Below are 25,719 nucleotides of genomic sequence, written 5' to 3' on the forward strand. Positions count from 1 at the left end.
ATCCAGCAAGCTTCGCAAGTATGCATTTTTGGGGAGTAGATAATTGCCTCCCTCAACAGCTACTCCAAGTTGATATGGCTCAAAGATCTCTTGCCACTCCTTGACTGAACTTTTTGATATGAGTCTTCTCAAACTTTCCCGGACAGCGATGGGACGGATATGACCTTTTATGTTCTTGAGAGCTGTTGAAGAGCATCTACACAATGAACCGGAAACGAACTGGAAAGCGGCATCTACAAGCATCGGTAACAAACCGAGAAAGAATTTTCAGCATTACCACAGATTAATCTTGTGCAGTGCATTGAACAGCATATAGCAAATTTTTTACGTGCTTTTTTCTCCGGTCCACCGCTGCATCATTTAGAAAACCCTTTACTTGTTCATGCTTGCTAAATTGGTTTGCTGCAGACACTATGTAAATGGTAGTTTCCTCAATTTTGTTGTCATAAATAATTCGTCGTTAAACTTGCTTCATTGAAGCAACCTCCTACCGAAGGCCAACAAAGTCACCGTTGTTCCAGCTCTCAATTCTGTGCAATAACTTTTGTTCTTGATGTAAACTTCTGTTCGTGCTGTGTTTTTCACCACTTCTATTTTGAGATCGAAGAACACACTTAGACTGAAAATATTTTTTATCAGTTTTTTAAACAAGAGGGTGTTTCACACAACCATGGAAACCATCGGCCAACAACAGGGACCGTTTCAATCAAAAGTTGATTTGATAGGAACAAAGCCTAATGTTGTAATAAGAGATGCTTTTATAGTTTTTACATCTGGTAATTCACTATACCGTTTTTCCTCTGCTCCTAGTTTACATAGAAACTCATCCCTATAAGCTCTCTAACCGCAACTGAAGAACATACAATATGATCTGATTTTTTGGGAATGGTCCTTAATTTTCATAGCTGTTTTTTGAAGCATGAATATACGCATCTTGTTTTGAGTAGACCTAATTTTCTCACAGATATACAACCAGTATACCGCACTTTTGTGTTGCTATTGCTTTTTTTCTAAAACTTGAATTCTGGGTGTTTTCTAAAACTTGAATTCTGGGTGTTTTCTAAAACTGGAATTCTGGATGGGGAAGTAGTTGAGCTGCAATCAATTGCTCTTTGAGTCAAAAACAACCAAGCGACGTGCCTCAATAATTTTGTTTTCAAGATGAGGGATAAAATTTTTTTATTCCTTGAAACGGTTTTTCTCGTCGGCCTAATTTCTCAACCACAGGAAAGAGCATTGAACCTCGTCAAATTTTCATTATTGAGAGGAGCACCGAAAATGATTTTGATTACCATTTGGTTCTCTAAATAAGTTAAAACGTAAATCTTAACCCCCACCCTATTTGTATGTAACCAGAGCGCGAGTGACTGCGCACTAAATACCCGGGCTGCTAAGATTGGTATTCTTCAATGCCCATACCTCTTGTCAACAGATATAAAAGTGAACAATTGATATGAACTGACGCGGTGTGAAATTTTCGTGTTTTAGAGAATTGTGGAAATGGTTGAGGAGAATCTGGTGCTGAAGGAACTGCGACTGGCCAACCAGGTTAGAATTAATCCTTAGAGTATATTCTATTTCGCCCCCAGTGGGAATGCAATGTTAGGAAGTACGAGCTTTTTATCCTATATTAAAGTGCAATGTAACACTACATAGCGAGGGCGGTTAGCAGCAGAGTGACGAATCCTGATTGAATTCGAAAAGTAGTTTAAAAGTTGTGCTGCGCTTGGAACAAACCCCAAATTCTGCACACTTTTTTAAGTATGCAACACGAAGCAATACAAAATAATCAAAAAATGTATAAAAAAGAATGTGAGAATAACGCTGCAAATTAGGTATACAATGTAACGACAAAATACATGGGTGTACCTCAACTTCCCGAAAGAGTGAAAGATTTGGTAATTCAACACCAAGAAATTAAAACCATTGGAATTGTATAAATATTCATAGCCAACGTCAGCCTCTCAACGGCTATTATTTAGGCGCTCTCCTTTTTACAATTCAAAGAATTTGAATTGTATTGAGGCGCTGTCTTTTTTATAGCTGCGAAGCTGTAAGCTGAGCGAAGCTATATTGCGGTGCTCTTGGTTTTTTTTTGTTTCGTCGTCTGACGCTCTTTTCGTTTTACATTTGTTCACACAGCAAAGCTGAAAAAGTCAAATTTTCTGAATGACTTCTTCCTCTCACTAACGGCATTTGCGCGCGTGACGTCATTTCTCACTCGCTTTAGCAAAAATTAGGTTATTTGCGTGATTAGATTTTGATCATACATGACTTACCTCACTCAATAAAATGACTTTTGCACTTTAAAACTTAAGTTTAATTTGAATTTGTTTCAGGTCAAAGGAACTCATATGTGCAGTAAAGGTCCCTAATAAGAGGCTTCTGCGGAATGAATTTCAACAAGCTTTATTAATTTATCGCTGAATGTTTTTTACCGAGTTTTTTTGAGCGGTGTCGATTTTTTTTTCATTTTAGATCTGTATCTGTTTCTATCTCTATTATATGGCATGCAGGTCTATTCTTTCGCAGCTATTCCGGCAATCTGCCGGCTATGTTTGAAAATGTTTTCTGTTTTTTATAGCTGCGAAGCTGTAAGCTGAGCGTAGCTATATTGCGGTGCTCTTGGTTTTGTTTCGTCGTCTGACGCTCTTTTTTCGTTTTACATTTGTTCACACAGCAAAGCTGAAAAAGTCACTTTTTCTGAATGACTTCTTCCTCTCACTAACGGCGTTTGAGCGCGTGACGCCATTTCTCACTCTCTTTAGCAAAAGTTTTTTGCGTGATTAGATTTTGATCACAAGTGACTTACCTCACTCAATAAAATGACTTTTGCACTTTAAAACTTAAGTTTAATTTGAATTTGTTTCAGGTCAAAGGAACTCATATGTGCAGTAAAGGTCCCTAATAAGAGGCTTCTGCGGAATGAATTTCAACAAGCTTTATTAATTTATCGCTGAATGTTTTTTACCTAGTTTTTTTGAGCGGCGTCGATTTTTTTTTCAATTTAGATCTGTATCTGTTTCTATCTCTATTATATGGCACGCAGGTCTATTCTTTCGCAGCTATTCCGGCAATCTGCCGGCTATGTTAAGATCTGTTCACACATTTTCATGATTCTTGAAGTCAAATTGGAGTGGCTATTTTGGTCACGTCCAAACAGGAAATGGAGAGCGAAAAAGCGAGTGGTTTCGCTCTAAATTTAAATTAGAGTGAGAAAACGGTCTTTGAACAAAAATTCGCTTTCTCGCTAGTGGTTTTTTGTTCACATGCGGCAATTTCACTTTGATTTTTACTGGTTTTTTAATTTTTTGGACCGGATTTTTTTAAATGGTTTCCCAATCCATTCATAGTCCGTTCAAGGTCTAGTTTTCTTTTTAGTCAATGAAAATCTTTTGAATTGTACGTCAGGACTTGTCCTGCTATGTTTTTTACTTCGTCGGATAACATTTTTTCGCCTTACCTTAGTTCACAGCTTGTTCAACGTTTTGCGTGAAATCTTTTTGACTTTTCTAGGCCAGTGGCACTTCTCTCATTCTGCTTGAAGTGTTTTTAGACAGCAGTTGCTCAGCAAAGCAATTAAAAATGAACAGAGTCAGTAGCAAAAAGGAAATCAGAAATAGAAACGGGATAAACCCATAAAGCCCAATTTTAAATGCTCGTTACTCGAATTTTGTTCTTAGTTACCATTTCCAATGCTTTTTGGCATTGATACTAGCCCTCTTAACGACTCGAAGAGGAGTATTGGGGATGTCCTTTTTTAACCAATTTTAAAGTGAATTTTGAAGCGGGGAAATGAAACATGTGAAAAAGTTTGTAGTGATTTTGTTGCTGAACAAAATGAAGAGTGGAGCAAAAAGAGAGTGCCTTTTTGTTCATATCGCAGTTTTCTAGAGAGCGAGAAATTGAGGTGTGAAAAAAAAATTGTAAGCGAGCGAAATTTTTTTTCAGGTGAGGCATTTTGAAGCATTTTTTTATTTTTTTTTGGTTAAGAGGTGTGGTTATGATTTTGTTTTATTTTTAGGCTGGTTTTGGTAGTGGTTTGAAGATTTCTGGAAATTCATTTGAAATTTATGCTAATTCGGAGGTTTTTCATGTATTTTGCTGATTTGCGCGCTTATTTTTGCGTTTTTTTACGATTGTTTTGTTTTACTGGCTCAAATGGTTGTTGAAAAGACCCCTTCTACTTGAACACTTTTTAGATAACAATTGGTTATTGTTTTGTGGATATGAATAATTTTTTTGAGAAGTATGACAAAATATGGCGAAAATTGGAACTATTTTTCTTGATTATTTGTTTTTGGTTTTCTTTTTTAAACAAGTATCTTAGCCTATTATGAATTGCATGTCGTTTTGCGAGCATCTGGGTACTCTATTGGCTGAATGGAATTTTTCTTTGGATTCATACGCTTTTGTAATATTAAAAAATAACTTTTTCCAGTTTTTTAGTGCAAGTTAATTGTAAGAGCCTTTTTTGGCTTCAAGTATTTTTAAAAAATTCACATATGTGGTTTTAGTAAGTACTAGTTGTTCGAAGTAATTTTGGCAGAGATAATTTTTTCGGGATCTCAATTTTATGGCAAAATTTGATCAGATTTTTTAAATCATATTTTAACAGACTTGATTTTCTTGTTTTCTTGTTTTTACTTTTTTTGTTTCATGGTTTTGGTTCAATATAAAATTAAATTGATGGAGGTTTTGTCTGATTAGTAGTTGGATGGCGTTGAAATGGATTTTCACTTTGAGAAGTTCCCGGAATTCTTCCGGCTATGTTTTTTTAAGATCTGTTCACACATTTTCATGATTTTTGAAGTCAAATTTTGATTAGTGATTTTGGTCACAACGAAACAGGAAATGGAGCGAAAATGCGAGTGGTTTTTCGGCGTGAAATTTTTTTGCTCTAATTTTTAAATAGAGTGAGCAAAACGTGTTTGAACAAAAATTCGCATTCTCGCTAGTGGTTTTTGTTCACATGCGGCAATTTCACTTTGATCTTTTTCAGTTTCGTCATTTTTTATCTGATTTTTTCAAAAAATTGTTTTTCCCAATTCACTCATAGTCCGTTCTAGTTCTAGTCTTTTGTTTAGTCAATGGAATTTCTTTGAATTGTGCGTCAGGACTTGTCCTATGTTTTCTAATTTGCTTTACCTTTTGATCACGTTTTTCTTCTACATAAGTTACGAATTCCTTGTTTGACTTCTGACTTACATCACTCACTGTTTCAACTGAATCGATTTAAATTTTTTTCCATGTTTTCGATTACGTAATGTAGTGAATACGGTCAAATGAGCTAGATCAAAAGAAACAGGATACGCATATAAAGCCCGGTCATTAAGTCATTGAGAATTAGGTCATCAAGTTTATTAGAGTGTTTGCTAGCTGGCATCGGCATTAAGCTTGTTGGCTTTCAGTTTAGTAGCTGAGTTGAGTATAGTTTTAGAATCAAACTGAAACTGCACGCCAAATTAGAACACTTTTTGACACTGAAAAAGGAACAGACAAAAATTTAGTCAATTTGTCTCTTCTTTCTTTTTCTGTTTCAATCCCGATGTGCAACAAGTGCATCAACGGCGTTCTTTTCCGGCCCTTTGCCGGCTATGTATAATTGCTCTCAAACTAAGTTTTTAGCAATTTTATTAGTCCTCTCAGTCTTTATTGCGATTTTTCGCTTGACCGACTTTTCGTCTGACGTTCTTGACTTTTTATCCTCAAAAACGGGATAAGCAGGTAGCGCCCAGCTGGCATTAGGTACTGTTAGAGCCTATCTTTTCTTTTTCAGCTCAAACTGTTTTGGATACTTACACTTTTGGTGTGAAGAGCGGTTCTTAGAGGTTGAAGACCCCTCAACTGTTGACCCCAACCACTATTGCCCCCACTCCCGCGCACTGTTAGCATCCCACCCCACTGTTGCCTCCACCCCCATCAGCCTTCGGTGCAACCCCTTCGCTGACGAACAACAGCTCGCTGAAAACATGCAAATTTATACTTTTTTTGCTCAGTTTTCAAGTTTTTTTGAAAATTTTTGACTTTTTGATTTTTATTAGCCTTAAGTGTCAAGTAACTCCTCTATGTTTTAATAATAGGTTTACTGCATAGTTTCTTATGGTAATGGAAGTGGTTTCAACATTTTGTCATCACGAATTTCAGTATTTTTTGACAAAAAGTCCAATTTTCAAATTTTGACATTTTTTTCCTTATCCAGATCTTTCCAGACCTCGTGGCCGGAAAACCTCCTAAGGGGTGTAATCATAAGTTACTGACAAAATATCACTGGCCATGGAATAGTTTTTCTACTTTTTATTGTCACAAATTTTAGCAATTTTTTGATAAAATTTGCTTTTCAAGTTTTTTGAAAGTTTTTGTCGTCCTTTTTTAATTTTTTTCAGACTCAAGAGCCAATGAACCTCCTCCGGGTTTACTGTATAATTTCTAGATGTATTGGAGTGTCTTGCAGGATTTTAACGTCAAAAATTTAAGCAATTTTTTAGAAGATTTTTGCAATTTTTTTCAAGATTTTAATAACACGAATTTAATCAATTTTTTTTTAAAATATTTGAAATTTTTCCATTTTTTACTTTTGTCTGGCACCAGGGGCCCTGGGACCTCCTCCAAGGTTTGATAATCAGCTGCTGACAGTTCCTAGAGTTAATGGAATGTTCATCAATTTTTTATTACTCCAGTTTTAGTAATTTTTGGATAACTTTTGGAAAGTTTTTATGTTCCAAGTGTAAGGATCTTTATGAGACAGTGAAACTATTTCAAGCTTGAAACAGGGAAACTGGATAGTCTCTTTAGACAAAAAATGATTCTCAAGATATTAATATCGTGAATTTTTTTAAGCTTTTGTTAAAATTTGCAATTGTTTTCAAAATTTTTCGATTTTTTTTGTCCTTTTCTGAGTTTAATGACAATTACTTACCGACGAAACTTTTATGTATTGAAGATGGGTAACTTGACAGAACTTTCGAGACAGAAAATGGTTTTCAACTTTTTTTACATCATGGAAAATATTCCTGTCTCCCTCTCTCTCTCTCTCTCTTTTTTTTTTTGTTGATGCCGCACTTCAGCTGCTGTTATGTGGCGTAATGTCAGCCTCTCTGATCATCATTAACAATGAGTTATAGTAGAAATGTTTTTGTCATAAATGAGCTAACAGGCAATTTTTCGGAAATCATTGTCAATTGCTCTCAAAAGCAATATGTAGCAAATGTTTTAATCCTGTTTGTCTCTTTTTTCGCAATGCAATTTTTCGCTTGGCCGATACGTCGTCTGACCCAGTTGACTTTCGTCTTCAGAAACGGGATAAAGAGGTAGCGCCCAGTTTGCATAAAGTTCTCTTAGAGTCGTTCAGCCCACTAGTCTTCAGGTATGTGATTAACAGAAACTGTTTTGAAGACTTATACTTATGGTGTGAAGGGCAGTTCTTAGAATTTAATCCCACACCCCCGCTGCGCTCACCTCACGCCCCTTCAATTAATTTAAAGCTAGCCCCACTAAACCGTGGCTAGCTACTGACGAAGCCAACCGCTCGGCGGTTGTTTGAGAGCAATTCGCCCGACGTTAGTCGGTTGTGTTTTAATTTTTCCGAAATTACTTTTCCCCACTTCAGTTAAAATTAATGACATTTTGTTAGTCGGATCTACTTTTTTTCACTGTTCTTGCACTGTTCTATTGGTATTCATTCGATCTGATTTCAACGGTCAAGAAATTAGTGTTTCTTGGCAATCAGCTTCTTAAACGAATACAAATACTCGCACTTGGAACCCGTTTTTGTTCCTATGTTTAAAGATTAAAGTTGCAAGCGTTGAAGTAAATTAATTAGTTGCTTAGCTGCCTCAAAATTGAACCAATTGGTCGCTGCTTTCCGTTCAAGGAAAGTTTGGTGCAACTTTGATACTAGTGACGCCATTTTATCATTTTTATCCGAGTTATATCACTGTTTTTGTTGCTAATTTACCTCAGCATTTAAGTAACTAATTTTCGAGGACTGCTTTCCGCGGGGACAAAATCAATTAGCCTAAATGTTGATTTGGCGAATTTTGGTGTCTATTGCTTCAGACCTTATTTTGTTCCCATAATTTACTCCTTAATTCCCAATCTGTAGTTTTTTTTGTTTTCTGAATTTAAATTACTCCTTAGTCCTCAAATGAGTTTTTATTATTTGAACAAAAACCCCGCAATGGTAATATGGTTGATAACAAACGCTAAACAAGTGCAGTTCTTTTTATTCACTCTGTAAAGTTTGTTGTCTGTGCTCTTCCAATTGCAATAAGTTAATTTTAAAGGTTAATTGAAAATAAGGTACCAAGTTGCTTTACAGCGCTTGCGTTAAGTAAGGAATAAGCGTTGTAAGTATACAGCTCACCAAAACTGTTAAGGATGTATGAATAATTTCATTTCACCGAGATTTTTGAGATATGGGTTTGAGAACAGTTTGAGAACAATTTGTCCGATGATATTCTATTATGTTTTGCTCAGCTTTTAATACTTGACAGTATGAAGGTAGCAGCTAATCGACTGATTGAAAGAGCCTGTGATATACATTATGAAGGTCGCTCAAATTATTTTCAACCTCTATAACTTTCAAGAAATCCAAACATTGTTAAACATAACCGGTAATTATCATTCCAGATTCAATATTTTTTTTTTGCATTTAAGAGTGACCTGAAGTCAGTTTTCAAAACAAAGTTAGAGTGAGTAAGTTTGTTTCAGTACCAATTAGCTGGTCAGAAGTGTGAGATCAGAATGGCAGAGATGCTGGAAGCGAATAGGACGCTGCACAAGTTTGGCTACACTTTCCACATGAGAGGACCTTGCCACAGAGCCATGAACGCCATCAAACGCAATGTTGAGATCAGTTAGTAGAACTACGTTCAAGTTATTTGAGTTTGCTCTCAACACTTTCAAGGTCTTTTAGAAGGGTCTTTTAATAATTTAAGGCTTTGTGAGAGGATGAAGTAGGTAACTTGAATTTTCCGCAGAATTATCTTCAAATTAATTTATTGTGTTCCGATGTTCCGCCTTCACTTATTTTTAATTGCTCTCAAAATGAAATATGTAGCAATTCTATTATTTCTGTTGGTCTTTCTTTGCAATTCTATGCGATTTTTCGGCTGACCATCTGACTTTCGTCCTCACAAACAGTATAGACAGGTGAAGTCCGAAGGGCATGAAGTTGGCGAGTAGCTCTCTTAGAACTTAACAGGCCTCTAAGTGTTAGTACTCCTCTTAGAGCTTTATTAGTCTCTAAAACACTGAATTTGCTCAAAAGGCAAATCATGGTGTCAGGGGCGGTGTCAGGACAATATACCCAATACCATAATACCCAATTCCAAAATACCCAATGTGCCAAAATACCCAATGCCATAATATCCAATTAAATTATACCCAAAGCCAAACTACCCTATTTATAATTTAATAGTTATAATCTTGAAATTAACGTATAATCCCACAATTAGGGTGCGAGTCTACCATTAAGTTCAAATTAATTCATTAGACGCAATTTAGGTAAACAAGACGCAAAATTATCACAGAAACTGAATTGTTCAAAGAAACTTGACGCGTTATTCTACTCATTGAACTTGGCCAAATATAGACGCTAAACATGAGCGAAATTACTTGGGGTACGTCCCAACAGAACCGATTAACTTTAATCCTTGATGAACATGAGTTTCAAAAGAAGTTAGAAACAAAAACTACTACGCATTGGAAATGCTCAAAATGGATCTCTTATAATTGTAAAGTTACGGCCATTACCGCTGGAAAACATTTACTATCCAAGAAAAACGAGCACAATCACGAATTTGTTCCCGGACATGTACGAGCGAAACAGATTATTGGTCAAATGAAGGAGACAGCGAGAACGGAACAGAACCCAGTAAATGATATGATAATTGCCAGCAGTCTGTTACCAATCGGGTCCGATATTGCAACGCAGCTGTCTTTGCCAACCAGATCTGCTGTAAATCGGACACTAAACCGCCAAAAATCATCCGGGAACTTACTGGAGCCGCCAATTACAGACAGACATTTCGAAGGGCCCGCCAAGTTTATATGAATTCTGCCTTTACGACACGAACAACTGACAACGAGAGAATGCTGATTTTTGGAACACAAGAAAATCTAATATCCTTGAAAACAAACAATGCGCTCTGACTCTGTGACGGAACTTTCAAAAAAAATATCTCCCATCCATTTCTTCCAATTATACACCATTCATATTCAGATTGGAGGATTTTATCCATCTTGTATTTATGCTCTACTTAGCAACAAAAGAGAACTATCGGAAGCTTCTTGTTGGCTTGAATCAACTCACTGGTGGAGTTTGGCCGGGAACAATTCTCCCGGATTTCGAAAACGGGGCAATCAATATCTCAGAACAATATCCAGCAAGTGAGATAAAAGGCTGCTATTTTCAAATGTGCTCAAGTTTTAACAGGAAGATATGCGAACTCAGCCCGAAAAAGATTTATGAAAACAACCCGGAACTAGCATTGACTTTGCGAATGATTCCTGCACTCAGTTTCGTCCCTGAACCAATGGTATTGGCCTCTTTCGATCTTGTAATTGAGGAAATACAAGATGTCTGTGAAATTGCTAAAACAGACAGTATTTGCAGATGATAGACGACCTAACTTGGTACTTTCTGAGGACGTATATCCGAGGTGAAAAAATTGGCCGGATCCGTGGAGAACCTCAGTACCCTTTGGCACTCTGGTACCACAACAAAGGTGCAGCGGAAGGCTTAGCAAGAACAACAAGTTCAGTTGAAGGCTGGCATTTGGGCGTTACATCCCTTTTTCAAGGCAACCATCCCGGCATCTGGACTTTTCTGGAGAAGATATCCCTCGATGCCGCTAACCAAAAATTCAACATCAAATCTTTAAGTGTAAAGGAGAATAAGAGCCGAAAGAAGTACAGAGTTCTGAATGAAAACGTCAAAAATTTTCAAAACTGATATTGTCCCATATTTACGTTCACTTGCTTACTATACTCATTCCTGAGCTTTTATACTTGTTATATGTGCGTTTGGTGGTGTTATTGAATAAATTTTTTGTAAAAAAAAATGCTGAAAAACTAGAAGAGCTAGACAGCTGATAATTTGACAGTAGAACTTCTCCGTGGAGTAGTTTTCCCATATTCCACTCCCCATCCACTCCCAACACCGCCCATAGCTGTTATTGGCAGGTTTTCCCGACTTCTTCCCAATTTTTTTGTTTCCAATCGTTTTATTAAGTCAACTTTTAGTTTTTCGTGAAAATTTTTTAATCACCGGAATTCGAACCTCTGCCGTGTTTTTTGTTGCGTGCATTAACCGCTGCGCCAATTCTGCATTGGCATTGGGTAGTATTTTGGCATTGGTTAGAACGGTGTGGGGGTATATTGTCATGTAATCGTCAGGGGCAGCCTCCCTAAGCGAAAAATGGTCACTAATTGAGCCAACGGCTCGCTAGTTGTTTGAGAGCAGTTAGCCCGATAGCCCGATATTCATTCATATTTTCTGAGGCACGCAAGTTTCTGTTGCCAATCGGCAATCTAGGGGCTATGCTTCGGTTGTACGTCTAACGTTATTTAATTGAACGGCTGGTTAATATCCGGTCATCTTTTATATTTTTGTTTACGTTTTACATTTTGTTTTTCGTTCCTTCACGCATTCAATTACGTTGTGGTGAATACAGTCAAAGTCAAGGAGCAAAAAAAAAACTGGATAAACTGATTAAAGCCCACTCATTAAATCATAGTGTATTAGGTTATTAATTGCTCTCAAACGAAGTTTGTAGCAATTATATTAGTCCTGTCGGTCTTTTTTTATGCGATTTTTCGCTTGACCGATTTTTCGTCTGACCATTTTGACTTTTCGTCCTCAACAACGGGACAAACAGGTAGCGCCCAGCGGGCATTAAGTGCTCTTAGAGCCTTTCAGCTATGTTTCAGCTCAAACTGTTTTGGAGATTTATACTCATGTTATGAAGGGCGGTTCTTAGAGGTTGACAACACCCCCACTGTTGACCCCCCCTATTGCCCCCACCGCGTTGTTGCCCCCCACCCCAATGTTGCCCACCCCCTCCATCAGACCCCCGGTGTAGACCCCCATCCCCCCCCCCCCCCCCCCCCCCCGCCTTCCGTGGCTACTGACGAACAACCGATCGTTAAAAACACGCAATTTTATACTAATTTTCACAAATTTTTTCAAGTTTTTGAAAATTTTTGTCATTTTTTGTGTTTTTTCAGCCCTAGTTGTCAGGAAACCTTCTCTAGGGTTTTATATCAGGTTACTGCATAGTTTCTAGTGGTAGTGCAAAGGTTTCAACATTTTAACATCACGATTTTTAGCCTTTTTTTTGACAAAACGTGCAAATTTTTCCAATTTTTTTGACATTTATATTTCATTATCCACTTCCTTCCGGACGGAGGGGCCAGAAAAAGTCCTTAGGGGTTTGATAATAAGTTACTGAAACAATTTTATTTGCCATGGAATAGCTTTCTGTTTTTTAATATGACAAATTTTATCAATTTTTTTTTTATAAAACTTGCTGTTTTTCAGGTTTGTTTTTTTTTTGGTTTCTCCAGCCTCAAGACTCGAGAAACCTCCTCTATGGTTCAAAAGTAGGTACTGTATATTTTCTAAATGTAATGAATTGTCTTTCCAGATTTCAACACCACGAATTTCAGCATTTTTTTGACAAAACTTGCAAAATTTATTGTCAGTTTATTATCGCTATTGTCTGTATATTTATCATTATTGTCATTTATTCAGGTTTTTGAGCCTAACAGAAAATCTTCGTTAGGGTTTGATAATGAGTTACTGAAAAATGTTTGTTTGCCATGGATAAGTTACAACTTTTTTCACAAATTTTAACAGTTTTTTTGCAACTTCTAATTTTTTTCAAGTTTTTTGAAATTTTTTGGTCAATTTCTTGGTTTCTCCAACCTCAACAGCCACATAACCTCCTCTAGAGTTTGAGCAGAGGTTACTGCATAGCTTTTAGATGTAAAAGAAGGTTTTTCAAGATTTAATGATCAACAGTTTTAAAATTATTTTCAATTTTTGCAAGTTTTTTGAATCTTTTTACTTAACATTTTTCCGGCACCAGGGTCCTAGGGACCTCCTCCTAGGCTTCATGAAAATTTGTCGCATAGTTTCTAGATTCATGGAATTGTTATCATTATTTAAGTGACTCCAGCTTTAGCACTTTTTTGATAAAATTTAATTTTTTAAATTTATATAAAATTATCATGTTCCAAGTTTGTGGATGTTTTTGACCAGTAAAACTAATTAAAGCTTGAAATACTGATACTGGATATTCTCTTGAGACAATGAAATGGTTTTGAAGATTTTAGTGTGTTGAATTTTGGCAGGATTGTAAAATTTGCAATTGTTTTGAGTGTTTTTGTCCTTTTCTGAGTTTAACTATCATTACGGGCCAACGAAGTTTTTCAAGTCTTGCAGATGGGTTTATTGACATAACCCAGGAGATAAAAATAGTTTTGAAAATTTTCACTGCAAAATCTGGAAGCTTTCCTTTTAAATTTTGCAATATTTTGCAAATTTTTTAAATATCAGTTTTCTATTTGATTTGTTTACTAACAAAGCTAGAAAACTAAAAGTTGAAGAGTCAAATCAAGCTAGCGCTAGCTTCAATAAACCGTGGCTAGTTACTGACGAAGCCAACCGCTGGCCGGTCGTTTGAGAGCAATTCGCCCGACGTTAGTCGGTTGTGTTCAAAGTTCATTGGAGCAATTGCTAGCTGGCATTATTATTAAGCTTTATAGCTTTCAGTTTAGAAGCTGAATTGAGTATAGTTTTAAAATCTAACTGAAGCTGGACACCGAATAACACTTTTTTCGAAACTCAGGGAAAACACATTTTCTGAGTCTCTCAATATTTATCTCTTTCTTTCTTTTTCTGTTTCAATCCCGATGTGCGTCAACGGCGGCTATTTTCCGGCAATCTGCCGGCTATGTTTATATAGTTTCGGGTTTTTGTAGCAATTTTTTCAATATAATTTATTAATTTTCCTCCTCAATCCCTCCCCCTCCCAAAAAAATGTTATCCTTTTCTTGTTTTTCATTTTAAAAAAACAGCTCCCTTTTCCAACCAGCAATAAAATTAATATTTTTAAAAAATCAGAAGTAGCTTTTAAGGGCTTCAAAATGACGTATCTATTTGTTCGGTACGAGTCGTAAACAAAAACTAAATATTTGACTGAAAATCTGCCGGCCTTGCATACCATTTTGAAAAAAAAATGTGGGGACATTTATCAGGGCGTGTCAAAAATTTATCAGGGCGGGTACCTTTGTCGTTCTGTGAAGCGATTAAGTTCGGAGCGAAGGTAAAGTAACTGCTCCAAAATTAAGGAAGTCGGTTGCAGGTATTTAATAGACAGCTTTGTAGAGTGCAAGGTGGTTTTCTCATTTTTTAAAACGTTTGACAGGCCTCAAATTGATTTGCCAATTTGCGAGCAACCCCTTTTTTCAACAAGCAATCAATGTCATTAATGATCGCTTATAGTTCTTTGTATGTAGTGGAAATTTTATAGACTAAATGTGGTCACGATGATTGACGTCTTAGAAGTGTAGATTTCTTTAGTAATTAGTCATAACTTGTTGCTATTTTGGAACTCTAGCCTTTTCACTGCACGCACCACAGTGTTTTAGGTTTGTTTAGCCTAACGGCATAAGAAGCCGTATTGTTTTATATGAATCAGTTATATTGAGTTTTGCGTGTTAGTTTAAGTGAATTTCCATTTTCGCTTGCTTATAAGGTTGGCGTGAACTAACAAATGGACCCAGTTCGAGTTCCTTAAAGCTGTTTTGAAGTATAGCACTGGCGGGCAACGTTTGCTTGTAGTACTCTGACCTAAATTGTTCTTCCATTGAAAAAGGTCAATATAGTTAGGCATAACCATGCTCGGAAATTTTGCTAATATTAATCCCTCTTTGTACGGCTACTGTTGGTTTCGGTTTAGTTGGAAAATTAAATTAAAAAAAATTGCAATTGTTTTTGATTCACTAAGCCTTTATGGAGATGTGAATTGAGTTTTTAAATCAAGATTTGATAAAAGTAAACAATTAGCAACTGGTTTAAAACAAATGCTCTCAGTAATAATTATTTCTCTGTTATAATCGTCATTTAACTTAAATTTGTGGTTAAGCAATAGTGATCTTTGTTAAGTCAAAGAAATGCTCAAAAACTCATGAGGCTAGAGCTCAAATTAAAGCTTAGAATATGAGGTTATGTGACGGAAAGGCAATGTGTCGTACTTGCAAGGAGAATGGAACAAAAAGGGTTTCCACGTGTCTAACGAAGTGTCTCTGTGTAGGTCGAAAAGTAGAACGAGGAGACGTGGAGGGAGATGGAACGAAGGAGAGGAAGCCCACTCCCAAAGTGAGAGATGATTTGCTACTGCAACTGGCGGAGAAGAAGCGACAGCAGATTGCAGCTCTCAGAGCCAAGAGGATCGAGAACGAAAAAGAGGAGAAGGAAAAGGAGGCAAAGAAAAGGTTAAACTCACATTTAATGAGTGTCTGTCAGTGTGCTTATTAATTGCTCTCAAAGGAAATTTGTAGCAATTATATTAGTCCTTTGGGCTTTTTTAATGCGATTCGTCACTTGACAGATTTTTCGTCTGTCAATTTTAACCTTTCGTCCTCAAAAACGGGATAAACAGGTAAATCACAGATGGCATCAGGTGGCTGAGCACGCTCTTAGAGCCTTACGCCTCACTAGTCTCTGAGTACACTATCACTTTTTAGCTTTTGATTGCCTTCCAAAACATTCCTGCTTGAATAATTTTGCCCCAGGAATCCCATTTCCATCCCCTTTTGTTGCTTATAGTTTTGATATAATTGTTTCAATGAACTGATCTAAAAATTAATAATCCGCGCTGTCCAACGATCCTTGTCAACAATTAAAAAACGGCATGGTGCCAATGCTCTAAGAATTCAGATGAAAACAGAAATCATAAAAAAATGAAGTTTAAAAACTGTGCTCTTATGATCAATCGTTCCCAGCATGACATTACCCAAAAAACTTAACCAATAGAGCACACTAAACTCAGCAGAGCACACTATACCTTTTGTTTTGAATCAGGAGGTCCAAGTTCGCTCCTCGGCTTCGCCTTTTTAGAGAGCCGTAGTATCACGCTTTAGTTTTTGATTGGTTGATAAAAAATAGAAAATAAAAAAATATTACACGCTGTAAAATTGTATAATTTCAGTTACTACTACCACCGTACTGCCGTTCAGTTGCTTAAATGAAGCACCCCTATTGCTTTAAAAATTAACTTAGCAGAAATCAGAACGTTTTTACCTTGTACCCCGCACTTGGGAAAAAAACACAGAATAGAAATCTTAATAAAAAGTATAGGAACATTATTAGCTAAGCTCCTTAATACGGGAGATGTCACATATACTGCTCTTAAACGAAGTTTGTAGCAATTATATTGATCCTGTTGATCTTTCTATGCGACTTTTCGCTTGACCGATTTTTCGTCTGAACCATTTGACTTTTCGTCCTCAAAAACGGGATAAACAGGTAGCGCCCATAGGACATTAAGTGCTCTTAGAGCCCTTCAGCTCAATAGTCTCAAAATATGCGATTCACAGAAACTGTTTTGCAGACTTATACTTATGATGTGAAGGGCGGTTCTTAAGAGGTTGACCCCACCCCCCCCCCCCCCCCCCAATCCACACCCCCTAATCAGCCCATGATGAACGTAAATTTTAGATAACGTTGACTAGATTTGAGTTTTTGAAAAACAAATTGTAATTGTTTTATCTGAGTATGTTTAAAGGAAGCGACAGCCAGTGTACCTGACACCTGATCACGTGCGCAGGAAGCAAAGGGTTGATGGAGTGCCCACTGGACAACAGGAGAAGGAGAAGGAAGAGGACGAGGAAGAGAAAGAGTTGGAAAAGGAGGCAGACGACGAAGAAGAGAAAGACGAAGATGGTGGTATGTAAAAAGTTCCAAGATCAATTTTGAGCTCGGATTAATTGTGAAAATAAACTGAACAATGACTCGGTTGTTTTGAAAGTAAATTTTATTGTTTTTAAAAACGGGGGGTTGAGATATCCTGAATTTAAGGCAAAACTTTAGAAACTAATGATAAAACTGCTTCTTTGCAGTCTTACAATATCAGTTTCAGAGCAATTAGAAGAGCAGGACAGTATGTTCAGGTTTATAAGAAGCACCCTTTTGTGTTTTCAATTTCGTGGGTGTTCATTTTTTTGTCTGGTTATCAATTGCTTTCGTAACTCTCGTAAGTTTTTTAGCTGAAGAGGAAGAGGATGAGGAGCAATCAGAGAAGAAGGCTAAGACGGAAGATGACGATGATGTAAGTATTATTTATTAATAGCCGCCTCGGCTTCTCAGCCGGCTATTATAGCGCTCCTAATTTTTTTTACTTCGTCGAATGAAAATTTACAGCGGTTGCTCAGCAAAGCAATTCAAAATGAACAAAGTCAGGAATAGAAACGGGATAAACCCATAAAGCCCGAATTTAGATGCCCGTTACTCGAACTTTGTTCTCAGTTACCATCGCTAATGATTATTGATACTAGCCCCTGTATCGTCTCAGTACGAAACAGGAGCATGTTCAGCTCCGAAATGACATCAAAATAGTTTGCACTTTAAAATTGTTTGTACAAAAATCATTTTTTCACTTGTTTTTTCTTTCAATCCCAATCCTGGTTATGGGAATATATTTTTAATTGCTCTCAAACGAAGTTTGTAGCAATTATATTAGTCCTGTCGGTCTTTTTTAATGCGATTTTTTGCTTGACCGATTTTTCGTCTGACGCTTTTGACTTTTCGTCCTCAAAAACGATAAACAGGTAGCGCCCAGCGGGCATTAAGTGCTCTTAGAGCTTTTCAGCTCAAATTGTTTTGGGGACTTATACTTATTCTTATGGTGTAAAGGGCGGTTCTTAGAAGTTGAGACCCCCCCACCCCCACTATTGCTTCCACCCCCACCCCCACTATTGCCTCCACCCCCATTATTGTCCGCACCCCACTATTGCCTCCACCCTCCACCGCGCTGTTGCCCCCCCCAAACCAGTGCTGCCCCCCATCAGTCCCCGGTGCACCCCCCAGCTCGCCGGTCGTTTGAGAGCAATTCGCCCGACGTTAGTCGGTTATGTTCCGGCAATCTGCCGGGTATGTTTGCATTTCTGTTGTTGCTGTCAATTTTATTTGCAAAGATTAGAACGTGTTTTCAACTTTTGTTGTCTAACTTAGTGTGGGGACTGATATTAATGAGCTTTCTGGTTTAATTGCTCTCAAACGAAGAATAAAGCAATATTAATCCTGTGCTCTTTTCACTGCAATTTTTTGCTTGACTGATTTTTCTGCTGACCCTTTTCACTTTTCGTCCTCAAAAACGGGATAGAACGGTACAGCTCGGAGGGCATTATGTGGCTGAACAGCTCTCAAAGAGCCTCTCAAGTCACCCCGTCCACCCTCATCCACCTAGACATTTTTCAGTTGTGAGTATTGTCACATCGAGGACGAAGTTGAGCTCGCGGTTATTGTTGTGACGTACCAAATCTTTCGAAGGGAGAGGAATTGTTGGGAAATTGTTTTTTAATAGCCGCACAGCAATAGCTGGGGCTATTATTGGCCTTCTCGTGTTTTTTTTTTGATAGCCGCGTCCTCAATTGCAGGCGGCTGTTATAGCGCTCCTAATTTTTTTCACAATTCAAAGAATTTGAATTGTATTTTAGTGCACTGTGTTTTTTTAAAAATGTGTTCACACATTTTTCAATGACTTTGATCTTTCAAAACGTGATAAACAGGTAAAGCCCAGCGGGCATTAAGTTTTATTAGAGGCCCAAAGTGGGTTTCAGTAGTCTTTCAAGTGCTTATAGTGGTGCAGCTGCTGGGATGGCCTTTATTTAAGGTTAAAAGGTCATTTTTAGGAGTTTTGGCTTAAAATGGTGCTTAAAAGTTTTCATATTTTTGTGATTTTTTGTTTTGATTAGTCTAACGTTGAAGTTTTTAAAAGTTGATGAAGGCCTTTTGCGAGACAAAATTGCTTTTTATGACCATTTTTTTGAGCTATATGTTTTGGTACTATAAACACAAGCACGCAAAATGATACTAATTTTTTTGCATTTTTTTCAGGTTTTTTGAAAAATTTTGACATTTGTTTTTTTAGCCCTAGGTGGCAAGAAACCTGCTCTAGGTTTTGATAAGCGTTTGATGATAGATTACTGCATTGTTTTTAGTGGTAATGGAATGGTTTTCATGTTTTTGCCATCATGAATTTTAGCATTTTTTGACAAAACTTGCAATTTTTTCCTATTTTTTGACATTTAATACCATTATTCAAGTTATTTGTGTCCCAGGGTCCAGAGATTTGTTTTCAACAATGTAACCCTTCGACTTTTAGAAGGTTTTGGATGAAATTTGCAATTTTTAAGTTTTTTCAAAACATGTTTTTTTTCAATTCTTTTTCTTGCCTCAGTAGCCAGGTAATCTCATCCACGGTTTGATAGTATGTTATTAAATAATTGCTAGTGGGCAATTGAATGGCTTTCAACATTTTTGATGATTTTGTTTGTGTTCTGGCTGGTATTGTTCAATTGATCTGCTGGTCAGGTAGAGTACGTCTGAGTTTTTCATTCAATTCTTTGAATTGTATTTCAGGACTTGTCCTGCTATGTTTTTTACTTCGTCTAACAGATTTTTGTTTCGTCTTACCCTGACTTCTTTGAATTGACTTTTTCAATGACTTACCTCACTCAAAAAACTGACTTCTGAACTCAATTATGGAATTTCAAATTTTATGAACATTTACTTGTTAAAGGTCAACAGTGTGCATCTAAGTAGTGCCAAACATATATGCCCTATTTCTTGATTATTAGAGTCTTGAGTTTTTGATTTTGAATATTAATTTTGAGATCTTCTCCGTTTGTGCCCCCAGTATGTTATGAGCCCCCCAGTTACAGAGTACGTGCCATTACATATTAAGTCATTATGTAAAAAGTATTGTACGTGCATCTGAGGGTTGCAAATAATATGCGCCCACTAAGCTGAGGGGGCACAAACGGAAGAGATCCTAATTTTGAAAAGCCCTATTAATGCTTTCTCCTTATAGAGCTTATGTGTCTCATAAAAATGAAAGTCCAAAGCTAACCCAAAAAGTCTAGTGGTCTATTAAAGGACTGGTGGTCGATCTGTCTATCTAATCTCTTTTGTTGTTTCAATTCATGGAAGGCCCCAAGCGTCTATCGCGGCTATTTTCCGGCAATCGGTCGGCTATGTTTATTTCGTCGTCTCGATTTTTGTCACGACCATATGACATCACAACCACTTCAAATCTGCTTTTTGTTCATTCGTTCATGCAATTTCAACTAGAGTGCGTGAGTGACGTCATTTTTTGCTTTTAGTTGAGCGACTTTTTTGTTCATTCGCATGGTTAAATTTTTGGTCACACTTGACTTACCTCAATCACAAAAATGACTTCCTCACTTTGAAATTGACGTTTACTTTCTTTAATTCAAAGAGATAAGGTCAAATGGGTGTGTGTCACTTTAAATGAAGGTTATTTAAGAGCAGCTAGTTGAGGCAGCAAAAGCTTAAACAGATTTTTAATCAAAATATAACATACCAGCCTTCAATGAAAAGACGAATTTTTTGGTCTTTTTTACTGCTTTTTTAGACCGCAGATCTACAGCTATTTCGGCTATTTTCTGGCAAACTGCCAGCTATGTTCAATCTGCCAGCTATGTTTGTTTAATTTAAATATTGAAATTTGACTTCTATATTCCTAATATTTTTTTGTTCTCCATAGAAATAAATTTTCAGCAGTTATTTGGGCCATATTGCTATTTTCAAATGTGCTATTTCGCCTGACTGAGGGTTTTTCGTTTATTTTTAATAGCATATGCTATTAAAAGAAACAGTCTAATCTGAACAGAGTCAATATCAAAAATCAACATCAAAAATAGAAACATCATAAAGCCCAGTTTTTTATGCTTTGTGTTTGAACTTTGATTGGTACTGATACTAATCCCTGTACCCTTATTAATTGCTCTCGTAGAGAAGCAATTATTTTCAACGTATGTGTCTTTTATGAAAAATTTTTGCTTGACCGTTTTGACTTTTCGAGTGACTTTTGCGCCCTTGGCTTTTTGCGTGATCCAAAATTCTCTCTCAATCACAATTTCAAGCAGCTGAACTCAGTTGGCAGCAATTTAATACTCAAAGTCAAATGAAAAGTGAGCCGAAACTGGTGCCATTTTTCACTTTAAATCTTAATAGTGGTATATATTAATCTCTAATGTGGTGTTATTCGAAGCCCACTATTGATCATCTTAGTCCAATTTCGCCCCCCCCCCCCCCCCCGACTAAAGCAGGCTGCAATTGATTAGAGCTCCCACTAGTCGTTCGAGAGCAATTCTTCCGACTTTTAGTCGGTTATGTTTAGTAAGCAGGAGCATGTCTACCTACAACATCTCATTAAAATAGAGTGCATTTGAAAAAAAATCTCTTAAAGCCCCCTTGTGAAGCTGTACCTCCCTACGAAAAGGGCTACAATGACGCTTGTATTCAAGATACGCTTATATTCATTGTCATTTTTCTTATCTGTTGTCCTTTTAGTTTTCTTCAAAGTTGGTGTTTCCTTTTAAATACTATACTGTACGCGTATATGACATGCTGTCATTGCGATTACTGAGTTATGCTTGACTTGTGGATGGCCTCAGGCACTGTTTAAACTAAATGTTGTATGCAATTTGTTCCGTAAATTTACGCAATTTAATGAATAGTTTGAGGTCCACAGAGCAAAATCCAAGGAAACAGGGTAAACCGATAAAGTCAACTCATTAATTAATTTTGCAATTTGTATGAGTCAGTGCATTTGGTTGTCGAATTTCATTACAATAATTGCTATTCCGTTTTGGTATTACCATAATATCTTCGATTTAGAATTTGAGTTCTTTACTGTTGTGTAATCTGGACCAAAACTGCTCACTAAAATAGAACACTTTTTGCCTAAGTGAACAGAACAAAAAAGAATGTCAATTTCTAGCTTCTTTTCATTTCTAATCGACGACAAGCGGATCAAGTTTTTCTTTTTTTCTGGTTATCAGCCAGCTATTCTTGATAGTTATGTCTCATCAGCAACTTTGTCCCTTGAAACTATGGCTTTGTTAATTTTTTGCTTTTTGAGAACTTCAAATTACAAATGTGCAAGCGCATTAGAATGTTTGATTGCGCGGAATTCAATGCTTTGTTTTTATCAGCAATTCAGGAATTTATCTGTGGGGTGGGGGTAACCCATTAATGTACCGTGCCCATGAATATAGTTTTTTTTAGGAGAAAGACGAAGACGAGTATACAAAGGAAGAAAAAGAGGACGAAGATGAGGATGAGGAGGAGGAAGATGAGAAGGAGTCATCGACGAAAGTGAAAGAAACGAAGGATGATGATGACGACGAGGAGGAAGAGGAAGAAGAAGAAGAAGAAGGCGACGAGGATGAGGAAGAAGATATTGGGAAAGTCTCGAGTAAGACTAAAACCGATGACGATGAGGACAGTTCTAAGAAAAAAGATGTGGACGAAGAAGAAGAAGACGATGAAGAGGAAGAAGACGAAGAAGAAGAGGACGACGAAGATGAAGAGGAGGAGGACGAAGAGGAAGATGACGAATGAAATCAACTCAATTCGAACCAATTACGTGCTTCCTTACTGCTGTTGTTTTTGACTCATCACTGTTTACTCGATTTCAGCTATCATTGCTCCTCTTGAGACTTAATATAAGTGGACTCTATCGTGTACCAGAAGAACCGCTCGTGCTCCAACGCCAATCGAACCATCAAAATGTCTTGGCGAATATAGTTGACTCAGAAATGCAATATCCATTGAAATGGTAAAACTCGGATTGAAAAGATTATTTAAAAAAGGCGTAACAGTGTACTATTAGATCAGAAAAAAAACGAATTATTGATTATGGGGACATGAGCACATTTGTATACTTTACAGTTGTGACTTGAACATAGAAAAACTTGGTTAGCTTATTTATTATCACTGCGCTATTTTGTATACAGATTTATTTAAATCAATCACCCCCCCCCCCCCGACACCCAACCGATTTATTAATCTTAAGTGATATTCAACGATTTCCACTCTGGTCTCCGCACATTTGTTGCTTCGCTGAAAAACAAAAATCAAGTTCTTCAATCCACCCGCCCACCCACATAACTTGCAGTTGATATTTTGACTGCTAGATGCTATTTTACGTGCAATTTGAAAGTGACCGATAATGATGTTCAGAATAATTCCAACGAGACGTTTCACCCGAGAACTGAGAATACCTAAATTTACCGAATTATGCAACAATTATCATAAATTTACAAATTTAATTTCAGTTTTTATTGCTTTCAAACAAAGGGTGTTGCAATCAAATGAAGTCCGCAGCAATTATTTTTATAGCTGCGAAGCTGTAAGCTGAGCGTAGCTATATTGCGGTGCTTTTGGTTTTTACGACTCGAAGAGGAGTATTGGTTTTCTCTCGGTTTTTTTTACAGGAAGTAGATTTGTTCACGCGGCATTTTGACCTAAAAGCGAAAGTGAGAAACGCTGTCTCGGTGAACAGATTTTCGCTAAGCGAGAGAAGTTTTTTATCATGCGCTGCATTTAGTGAATGACTTTTTGACTTTGAAAAGTAGTTTTGACTGAATGGCACATATAGATAACCATTTTTAGCCGTTTTTTTTTCGTCTAAGTGGCCCAGTTTTTTTTGCTTCTAATTTGGTTTTTTTTGAAATAATTTTTATTGGATGCTATATTGAAATGTAAACCTCGGAAATTGATACCGCAGTGTTTTGGAGAGCCTGAAAATGCGTTTCAATTTCAAAATTGGCACATATTTTTTTTTGGCCTTTTTCTATTAATATCTTCATTTTTGGATCTTTCAGCCGTCTTTTTGTCAAAAATCAGTTAATATGGTAACTCCTTTTTATAATTCATTTACTCAACACCTATTTCTACCTCGATGTAATTTTGTTTTATAAAATTGTACACATGCTAATCCGATTTTTAGTAGTATTTTTTTCCAATTTTTGTCAGTTTTTTGTTTAAATTTTGTTTTTAATTACTAGAAATAGTATTTTTATTCAATATAAGGGACTTTAATTTCGTTTCAATAAAAATTCATTCATTTTTTGGCGTTAAGTTCTTGAAAATCAGTTAATATTATTTTCATAAATGCAGTCTGAAATGTTTTTTGACCTTTTTTTTGCAAAATGTTCCAATTTTTCGTATGTTTGAATTCTGCTTTTTATTATTTTATTCTGTTCAGAAGGATGGATTTTTTCCCGGATGACTCGTTGTCTTTTCGATGTCTCGAATGCTGAACAATGAAATGTACTCCTTTTTCTTGACTTCTTAGTTCGATTTTTAACTTTCAAAAATCAACAAAGTCTTCTTGCTACGGTGTTTCTTACATTGTGTCCATATTCTTCTCATTTTAGTTGTTGTCATGCTAGCTTTGTCCTGGAGCCTACATTTATTTTCGGTATATTGATGTTTTCAGTTGTAAAAAATGAATGATTTCAGCTTTTTCTTAGATTTGCGTCATTTCTTTGGTTTGCTATTGATTTCATTCAACATATGGCAGTACTGAGAGTTTGATAGCAATCTTTTTCCAAAATTTCCACTTATGACTTTGTACTGCAGCTTTCTTCCAGCCTTGGTAATAATTTAAACGATTTTTTGCTTTTGAATATTCTATGATCAATTTTATTTTTGATTTAGTATGAAATCATGTTGTCTATCATATGTACAACAAGTAACAGGTGTGTGTTGTTTTTTGTCTTAATCGCAGTGATTAGAAGTTCAAATATAGGTTTTTTCTGATTCTTTAATTTGAGCTTTCGTTTTTGAACAGATTTAACTTAGTTTCTAAGATTATTATCTGCCCTTTGCTTTCGCGATCTTTATCCGATTAGAATCGTGAATTATTTGAGGGCTATTGATAACCTTGTTATCTTTTTCAGACTATCAGGTTTTTGACCACATTAATTATTTTGGATTTTATAACGTTACCAATCAGTTTCAATAACATAAAATTTTGCTGCATTTTGTTTCTCTTGTTGATTGTGGTTTAATTTTCACCAATTTTTAGAGCAGACCTGGAGAAGTAGTTAATGGTTTAATACAAAAGGTAGTGGCTTCCGCTGCAATTACGGTTTTGTTAGTGAAAATTTGACGCTTCGAGTTGCTTCCGGAATTCTTTTGGCTATGTTTTTTTGTTTCGTCGTCTGACGCTCTTTTTTCGTTTTACATTTGTTCACACAGCAAAGCTGAGAAGTCAAATTTTCTGAATGACTTCTTCGTCTCACTAATGGCATTTGCGCCGTGACGTCATTTCTCACTCGCTTTAGCAAACGTTTTTAGGTTATTTGCGTGATTAGATTTTGATCATGTGTGACTTACCTCACTCAATAAAATGACTTTTACACTTTAAAACTTAAGTTTAATTTGAATTTGTTCAAGGTCAAAGGAACTCATAGGTGCAGTAAAGGTCCCTAATAGGAGGCTTCTGCGGAATGAATTTTGACAAGCTTTAATAATTTATCGCTGAATGTTTTTTATCTAGTCTTTTGAGTGGCGTCGAATTTTTTTTTTTCAATTTAGATCTGTGTCTGTTTCTATCTCTATTATATGGCAGGCAGGTCTATTCTTTCGAAGCTATTCCGGCAATCTGCCGG

General features: G+C 36.5%; 1 protein-coding gene across 2 annotated transcripts in view; it reads left to right on the plus strand.

The window, feature by feature from the left end:
- LOC142352020 (tropomodulin-1-like) overlaps positions 1–23,382 on the plus strand; it is a 65,667-nt gene extending 42,285 nt beyond the window's left edge. For both annotated transcript variants that reach the window (XM_075404353.1, XM_075404354.1), the window contains 6 exons: positions 1,489–1,548; positions 8,713–8,857; positions 15,324–15,504; positions 16,797–16,957; positions 17,278–17,339; positions 22,325–23,382. In XM_075404353.1, the coding sequence (XP_075260468.1) occupies positions 1,489–1,548; positions 8,713–8,857; positions 15,324–15,504; positions 16,797–16,957; positions 17,278–17,339; positions 22,325–22,660 (945 nt within the window). In that variant the 3' untranslated portion in view covers positions 22,661–23,382. The remainder of the gene's footprint in view (positions 1–1,488; positions 1,549–8,712; positions 8,858–15,323; positions 15,505–16,796; positions 16,958–17,277; positions 17,340–22,324) is intronic.
- Positions 23,383–25,719: the final 2,337 nt, after the last annotated feature.

This window comes from Convolutriloba macropyga, chromosome 13, assembly GCF_964194025.1.
Source record: "Convolutriloba macropyga chromosome 13, txConMacr16.3, whole genome shotgun sequence".
Lineage (NCBI taxonomy): Eukaryota > Metazoa > Xenacoelomorpha > Acoela > Convolutidae > Convolutriloba > Convolutriloba macropyga.